Raw genomic sequence first — 8,646 nt, 5'->3', positions numbered from 1 at the left:
TTATTTATATATATATATATATATATATATATATTATATATAGAGTGATGATATCATTATCTAGTCACGTGTATACTCCATATAGCTAAAGCAGAAATAATTTATACAATCATTACAACAACTTAGCCATCCAAATATCTCAGCTTTGCACTGGCTATATGGTGGTTGTATGTGGTGTTAGCTCACACGAATGTAGAAATGATTCATCACTTCTAATGACTTCAGTAGATTCTGCTTTGATAGCCAGATAGATGGACTTTCTCCAGTTTTATTACAGTATTGTCCTTGTGTGTTTTTTGGTGGGCAGAGAATGTAATGGTGTGTACCAGAGGTTGATGAGGTCTATATCAGGGCTGCATTGCTCTTCGGCTTGTTTTAATGTAACCTGTGTGAGTTCTGTAGTCTCACTCCATGACCGGTTAGCCTCTATTGATCAGTGTGTGTGTGTCTCTCTCTCACTCTCTCTCTCTCTCTCTCTCTCTCTCTCTCAGTACCAAAGTGAAAGCAGGCAAGACACAAAGGACAAAATGGTGAGTCACGGTGAAGCCTGAGTGGGAGTGTAGAGTTGAATGAAGAACAGCACAAGTTTCTGCCTTTTTTTGTTTGCTAAATTCGGCGCTGACTGTAAAGTGTATTTGACATTTTTCTCACCCAATTTAAACCCTTAATGGATTCATTCAAACAAATCTGTTAACCATTTAACACTAACATTGAACAGCTACTAATTTTATTCAGAGTATTTGTATTTGATTACTGGATGTTCCTGTAAGGGCCCTATGAGTGATTTATTGAGAGAGTTAAAGCTATAAATCCTTTTTCTATATTTGAGATGACTGTGACAGGCCCTTGATTGTGTGTTGGTGTCCAGCAGTGCAGCTATGTTTGTCTGGATGTGTATGAAGTGATGGATGTGTCTGTGTCTCTGGCAGGACTCTCTGCTGAGTTGTTTTCTCAGTATTGCTGATCAGGTGCTGTTGCCGTCTCTCTCTCTCATGGAGTGCAACGCCTGCATGTCTGAAGAGCTCTGGGGCTTCTTTAAACTCTTCCCCTACCAGCACAGGTACAGTCAGCTCATAACACAGCACTGATCTCTTAAAGGTGGGGTAAGCGATTTCTGGTAGCCAATGTTGACATTTGAAATCACCAAAACAAACACGCCCCTATTTTGATAGCTCCGCCCCACACATACGTACGCAACCCAGGCAACGATTAGTTCTGTGAAACAAAGCAAAACCAATGTTACCTTTTGTCTACACCGGACACGAGTGGCGCGGCGCGACAAAATACTATAGAACTCTTTATAATCAGTGATGCTGTCTACACCATAGTCGCATGTTCTATTAAAGGGGATAGTTCACCCAAAATGATCATTTACTCCTGTAGGAATTTCTTCTGCTGAAGATATTTTGAAAACTGGCTAACAGGTTCTGGTCCCCATTTGACATTTGAAATCACCAAAACAAACACGCCCCTATTTTGATAGCTCCGCCCCACACATACGTACGCAACCCAGGCAACGATCAGTTCTGTGAAACAAAGCAAAACCAATGTTACCTTGTGCCTACACTGGACACGAGTGGCGCGGCGCGACAAAATACTATAGAACTCTTTATAATCAGTGATGCTGTCTACACCATAGTCGCATGTTCTATTAAAGGGGATAGTTCACCCAAAATGATCATTTACTCCTGTAGGAATTTCTTCTGCTGAAGATATTTTGAAAACTGGCTAACAGGTTCTGGTCCCCATTGAACTTCTATAGTATTTAGAATTTTCTTCATGTTATGGAAGTCATTTAGGGGCAACAACTGTTTTCGGTTACACACATCCTTCAAAATATCTTTTGTGTTCAGCAGAAGAAAGAAATCCAGACAGGTTTGGATCAACTTGCGGGTGAGTGAATGATGACAGAATTTTCATTTTTGGGTGAACTGTCCCTTTAAGTACTGCAGATGTGGGTTTACCAAACAGAACTGCATGCAGGACTCCGGGTTCAGTGTACAAACGTGAAAACCTGGATGCAGTATTTCTGGGCTGGTTTATGTTTGAATAAAGTCAACGGATGCTTTCAGCCCATTGTATCTGTTGGGAACTGTCAAATGTGATTGGGGCTGTTTTATCACGGGAGTCGTTATATCAAATGATTGTTGTGTGCGATCATATACCAGCTGAAGAATATGAGGCTGTTTTTACTGCTGCTGTATATATTGCATGCCTATTCCCTCATGATATTCCCCCGTACACGAATCTAAACGCTGTCAGAATGCCTTGATGAACATGATATACATTTTCATTACCTCACGCGTGGATCTGTGTGTTGTGTAATTAGGTATCGTCTCTATGGGCAGTGGAAGAATGAGACGTATGGCAATCATCCACTCCTGGTGAAGATCAAGGCTCAGACGGTAGACCGAGCCAAATACATCATGAAGTAAGTTTACTTTCTATCTGAATCTAGATCGGCTCTTCTCAAATACTTCAACAAGCCGCTGCAATATACTCCTGTAACTGAGCTTCTCTGGCCTGTAGTCAAGTCACCTTTATTTCTGTAGCGCTTTATACAATACTGATTGTGTCAAAGCAGCTTCACAGTGCCAAACAGGAAAATAGTTCGTCAATAATGCATGAAGTTAGAAGAATTCCTACTGTTTAGTGGATTGTCATGATTAAATCTGAATTCAGTCTTCATTAAAAAAACCCCTCCAAACATCACTTTTGGCTACTGTTGTGTTAAAGCCACAATAGTTAAGACCCTGCTTGCTGTGTCATCACCGGCCACAATATGTAAGAACCTGCTTACTGTGTCATCACCGGTGCATTGCTGCATTTTTCCAATTTTCCAGCCAAAAAAATGTAATTACTACTTTCATTTCTGCAGCTAGAGTATTGATTTGTAGAGTGGAAGAAGTTACTACATTTCTTATTTGGTCAGTTACAAAAAGAATCGACTATCTTGACGATCAAGTTTGTATCGTTTTATCAACTCCTATCATCATAAAACTCCAATACGTCATATCTTCATTGGAAAGTGTGTGTCTCCTCCTCTTTACTGCCGTCTTGTTACCTCTCCAGCTCTCTTAAATAATTTAGGAGCTGAGACCTAGTCTTAACACTTAGGAACCTTTATGAATAACTCTTTTTTTACTTAAGTCTAGGATTAAGAGTAAAATTACGCCGTTCTTAGAATTTTTACATTCTTAAGACTAAAATTTCACCGGTGCATTGCTGCATTTTTCCAATTTTCCAGCCAAAAAAATGTAATTACTACTTTCATTTCTGCAGCTAGAGTATTGATTTGTAGAGTGGAAGAAGTTACTACATTTCTTATTTGGTCAGTTACAAAAAGAATCGACTATCTTGACGATCAAGTTTGTATCGTTTTATCAACTCCTATCATCATAAAACTCCAATACGTCATATCTTCATTGGAAAGTGTGTGTCTCCTCCTCTTTACTGCCGTCTTGTTACCTCTCCAGCTCTCTTAAATAATTTAGGAGCTGAGACCTAGTCTTAACACTTAGGAACCTTTATGAATAACTCTTTTTTACTTAAGTCTAGGATTAAGAGTAAAATTACGCCGTTCTTAGAATTTTTACATTCTTAAGACTAAAATTTTACTCTTGAGTGGCTTTATGCATACGCCCCCATTTTTTTATGCATTTTCTTAACATTATTTCTTATGCTCTAATGCTAAAGCATCCTGCATTAAAAGAACGGTTCTATAGAATCTATCATTTGCTCACACATGCTGCTCTAAATCTAAATTTCTTTACACAATAGAAGAAATGCTGTTCAATCTGTTTGCCACTCATTTCCATACAAAGTAACTGCATGGAGACTCGGACTGTCAAGCTGCAAAATTATGAAAAAGCCCCATAAAATAGTCCGTAATAACTCATGAGCTGTACTTTGAGATTTACAGTGATTTTGTGTGATCCAATAAAAGTTTGTAGTGCATTGAAAATATTGCCCTTCCACTGTCATTATATTAAAAATAGCGTCCATTTCTCCTCGTGTTCTAAAGAAGAAAGTCAGTCATACAGATTTGGAAGGCGAATTTTTGAGTAAACTGTTTGCCTAACAAACATAGGTTAATGTTACCTAGCTAACTTCTAGATCCCCACTGCTGAGGAGATTGCCGAAATCCCTGTTTCTATGGAAACAGCTCTGATTGGTGGGTCTCCTCACGGAATTATGGGTAGTGTAGTTTAATTTCTTCAGATGAGGATTGTTTTAATATGTATTAAATTTAAGGTGTGAAATCACAGATTTCTGTTTTCTAGAGGAAGCATCTGTTTTTATAATTGCAGACAGACCTATCGTGAGTTCTGAGGTTGTTCTGTTGTGTTTTTACCTTTTCAGTCCCTTCACTGACTTCAACCATTGCCCTTAGACAGTGTAGATTTAGGATGTTACATCACCTGAACAGTGCAACTTTAAAGGCAGTTCTCCTGAGTCTGTGTGTGTTCAGTCCCTTGTGCATAGAGATGAGCTCTTTGAAAGGGCTTGCAGAATTGCTGTATCAGATTCTTTGCTTTCTTTTCTAGTGCGCTGAATAAATTATGATATTTTGGCAGATAATTGGATGGAGAGGGAGAGAGCGGAGAATGAGCTGAGGCTAAACATGTCAAAAGTGTTCAGGGAGAGAGAGAGAGAGAGGGAAGCTCAAGGTCGTCTGTCAAATGGGCCGAGTCGAGCCCTCGTATGTGTCAGACTGCTCTCAGCCGTTGTTTGTAGCTGGTGCAAGTAGTTTTGCGTTTTTCAAGTGTTGAATTGAAAAACTCATGAATATGACCAGACTAATGTTAAACTTTACAAGTGACAAATGCGTCCAACATTTCATTCTGCATTTCTTTAAATATAAATATCATTTGATTTTATCCAACATGCTTGTTTCCTTTTTGTCACGCTTATTTTTATGGTTTGCTTTAATTTTTCCTGGTTTGCTATTAATCGTTGTTATAGCCTGAGGCTGCAGAAGTCTGAAAGACAGCACAGAGTGGAACTAGTGTGAAGGAAATAATGTTTGGTCAGATTTAGCAACAAAGCTGTGCCATATTTATCCTAAACATGTTTTTACAAAATGCGAAGCATCTAATATTTGAACATTTGAAGTTTAAATATAAATAAGCTAGGGGTCGACCGATATGTGTTTTTCAGGGCCGATGCCGATACCGATACTGATTATTACAGATCAAGTAGACCGATAACCAATATTTTGAACCGATATATATGTCTGGTGTAAAAATGAAAATTAATGTCAAAATTAAGAATAACAAAGTCTCTGACAAGCTTGGAGAAATGTAAGTATTTGGCTTCAATAATTTACATGTTAGAAATGTATGTGTAATAGCATAACCTCTCATAATTCCTCATTAATTATTTTCTGATGACTAAAACATAATCTACAATAGTAGAGGTGACTATTCAATTCATCTAATGCACAAAGGATTAACTTAAAAAAATGTATATCATAAGTGTAAATAATTTAACAAATGAAACTGTCAAATGCTCATGAAGTGACTCTCAGAGGGAGTCTGAGCAGTTCTGGAGATGTTGTTCATGTATTATGTCCTCATGTAGTGAGGCGACAGAAGCAGAAATCATGAGTTCTGACAGGCTGCATCAGAGCCAAATAGCGCGTTTCAAAATTAAGTTATTTTATCGGCGAATCGGTTTTGATAATGACCGATAATCATAAAAATGCTTGATATCGGCGCCGATAATCGGTCGACCCCTTTAAATAAGATATTAAATCCAAACTAGTACATTTATTATGCACATTTAGATGGTCAAAATTATTTTTTTATTTATATATAAACATTTTAATCTAAATTTAAATAAATAAAAAGCTTAAACTCTTATACACACACATTTAGGTTTAACGAACATTAAATTTAATAATTTATTAATTGAAAATATTTATTAACAGTAAATTTATAAACAAGTTTTTTTTTTTTCGCTATTTGAATGCTTTATTTTAGCTTTAATTAAGCTTTTTTTTTTTTGTCGAGCCAGTTTGCTGCATGCATTATTTTGCATTCAGTGGCTTTACGTGACTGTGTGTGCTGTGAGGCGGCAGGCGGGCTGGCAGACTTTAGCGTGTGTGTGAGCTGTAGGGAGGTGCAGGTGCTGTTCGACTGCAGTGCTGATGCGGAGGATCTGTGAGCGCGGAGGCAGAAACACAGAGTAGCAGCGCTTCATTCAGCGGTGTGACTGGAGGAGGTGAAGAGACATCTGAGAGCTCAGTGCAGTGCATCGAGGGGTTTTTCTCTCTTTCTGAGCATCTTTGCTGTCTGATTGTTACTGATGACGTCACACGTGAATGGAGTCTATACAGGAGATCACACTAATTCACAGATGTGTTTTGACATTTCGGATATCCTGTCTGTTGAATCCCTTAAGATAGAACTGACTTTCAGATTAATTTCATTCATTTAACCAATTCATAAATATGCGTGCAGCCTTATGCCACAAGTGCCCTTCAGAGTGAACACACAAAGCGCAAACAAGCATTTGAAAGCAGCCCTCTGTCTGTGAGTGTCACGTATCTAATATACTATCTAATTGCAATCCAGGCAGCATTAATTATGTCTTTGTAGAGCATTTAGAAGAGAAAGCTTTGATATACTGGTGAAATCGCACGTTGTAGGCACTGTAACATTGAGCAAATGAAGTCTGTGGTTGTCCTTGTAATTTGCTTCAACATTTCCAAACTTAATGTAATATTAGATTCTTGTTCAAGGGTTTTGTGTGTGTAATTGGCAGCAACTATAATATGGCTGTCTCTAGTGCATGAAAGTTCTCAATCAATTCTGAGCTTAGTTTTTACCGCATATTCAGAATCGTTGAAGAGAGAATCTTTTTTTTTCCTCCCACCCCTAACGTCTCTTTCCTGACTTATTTGATTGGTGTGCCAAAAGTGTGTTATATAAAAATGTTAGACACATACTAGTGAGGCGGCTGATGTCCTGTGGTTCATCTGAGCTTTATTAGACTTCTGGGTATCAGAAGATTAGAGCATTAGAGCTTGTTCATTGTGCTCTGAAGGTTAAGCAAACCAATTAGGCCACCTGATGTGACGTAGGGAACGCACAGGGCTCCCTTATTAAGACCAGTGACACCGTCATGGCTCAGCGGGCGGCAGCTCCTGTCGGCTCAACAGCTCGAATGGAAACTTCACAATGCCAGCACTGGCTCTGTGCCCTCTTCCAGTGTGTGTGTGTGTGTTTTTCCCCCAGCTACTTTATCAATTGACTTTTTAATTGGCCCTTTTGTGCCACACTTCAGACAAAGCAGTTCTGCTAGTCTGAGGGAAAACACGGCCCACCGTGCTCACAATCAACGGCGTTATAAAGAACAGCCCGAGAGGCACTGCGCTTCACGTGACAGTCCATCATGCGCCTGCTGACATGTGTGATAAGAAATCAGTGCAGAGGCGTGAAGACTCCTAAAACATGAGCGAGACGGGACGCAGACACCCGTCTGTCGCCTGTCATGGCGTGACTCTTACATAAATTCCAATATTCACAACACTGGGAGGCCATGTTAACAAGTAGCTAACAATGAGTTTTTTTTATTGGATATTTAATATTTAAACCATTTCAACCATTTCCAGCTAAAATAACTGGCACTTAATATTGCTGATATCTAGAACAGTCTTGTCATTGTAATGATCAGTGATGGGAGAAAAAAAAAAGCTTTTCAATTGAAACCATTTCAAAGTGCTCAAATCATCACAGGATGGTGACACCTTCCTCTGCTATTCGCTGTCGCTTAATTATCTAATGCTAAATGTAGACTTTAAATGAGCTGCGCCATGGTCATGTGACTTCAACGTCACTTGAGTTTATTTTAAACTAGTGCTGTCAAATGATTCATCGGGATTAATCGCATCCAAAATAAAACTTTTTGTTTACAAAATATATGTGTGTACTGTGTATATTTATTATGAATATAAATACACAAACATACATGTATATGTTTTAAAATTATTTACATTTATTTACTGTATGTGTGTGTATATATATATATATATATATATATGTATATATATATATATTAATATTTTATATATATATAAAATATTAATATATATATATATACATATATATATATATATATATATATATATATATATATATATATATATATATATATATATATGTATATATATATATATATTAATATTTTAGATATAAATAAAACATATTTTTTCTTAAATATATACACGCATGTGTGTTTATATTAGTGCTGTCAATCGATTAAAAAAATAAGAACTAATTAATCGAATGTACAAACAACATAAAGACAGTATATTTTTAAATATTTGTTTAATGGCATCTTTATTTATGACTGAAGGCCAGTATCAATGATACAAATACTGATTTCTCTATAAAATTGTACCCCCCCCCAATATTTAACCATTGACTATAGGCATTCAACATTACAGTATAATTGAGAACTATCAATTTTAACATTTATTAGACTTTAAAAGATAACTTCCAATTTAAGTGAACCTAAAACAACCTTCACATAAAGCCATTATAATAAATGTCATATATTTACCAGGTAAACTTGATTCTAAATTAAATATAGATGAATCCTTAAAGCTATAAAAGTTATTTTTTCCTCTTTTTTTTTTTC

General features: G+C 37.0%; 1 protein-coding gene across 1 annotated transcript in view; it reads left to right on the top strand.

The window, feature by feature from the left end:
* The window catches only part of LOC107663081 (THO complex subunit 2-like), a 100,323-nt gene that overhangs the window by 34,780 nt on the left and 56,897 nt on the right, over positions 1–8,646 (top strand). The window contains exons 13-15 of the mRNA XM_016453233.1: positions 492–530; positions 930–1,060; positions 2,330–2,431. Coding sequence (XP_016308719.1) covers positions 492–530; positions 930–1,060; positions 2,330–2,431 — 272 coding nt within the window. The remainder of the gene's footprint in view (positions 1–491; positions 531–929; positions 1,061–2,329; positions 2,432–8,646) is intronic.

Source organism: Sinocyclocheilus anshuiensis, unplaced genomic scaffold (assembly GCF_001515605.1).
Source record: "Sinocyclocheilus anshuiensis isolate Anshui unplaced genomic scaffold, SAMN03320099.WGS_v1.1 scaffold836, whole genome shotgun sequence".
Classification (NCBI taxonomy): domain Eukaryota; kingdom Metazoa; phylum Chordata; class Actinopteri; order Cypriniformes; family Cyprinidae; genus Sinocyclocheilus; species Sinocyclocheilus anshuiensis.
This window is presented reverse-complemented; position numbering and strand designations above follow the sequence as displayed.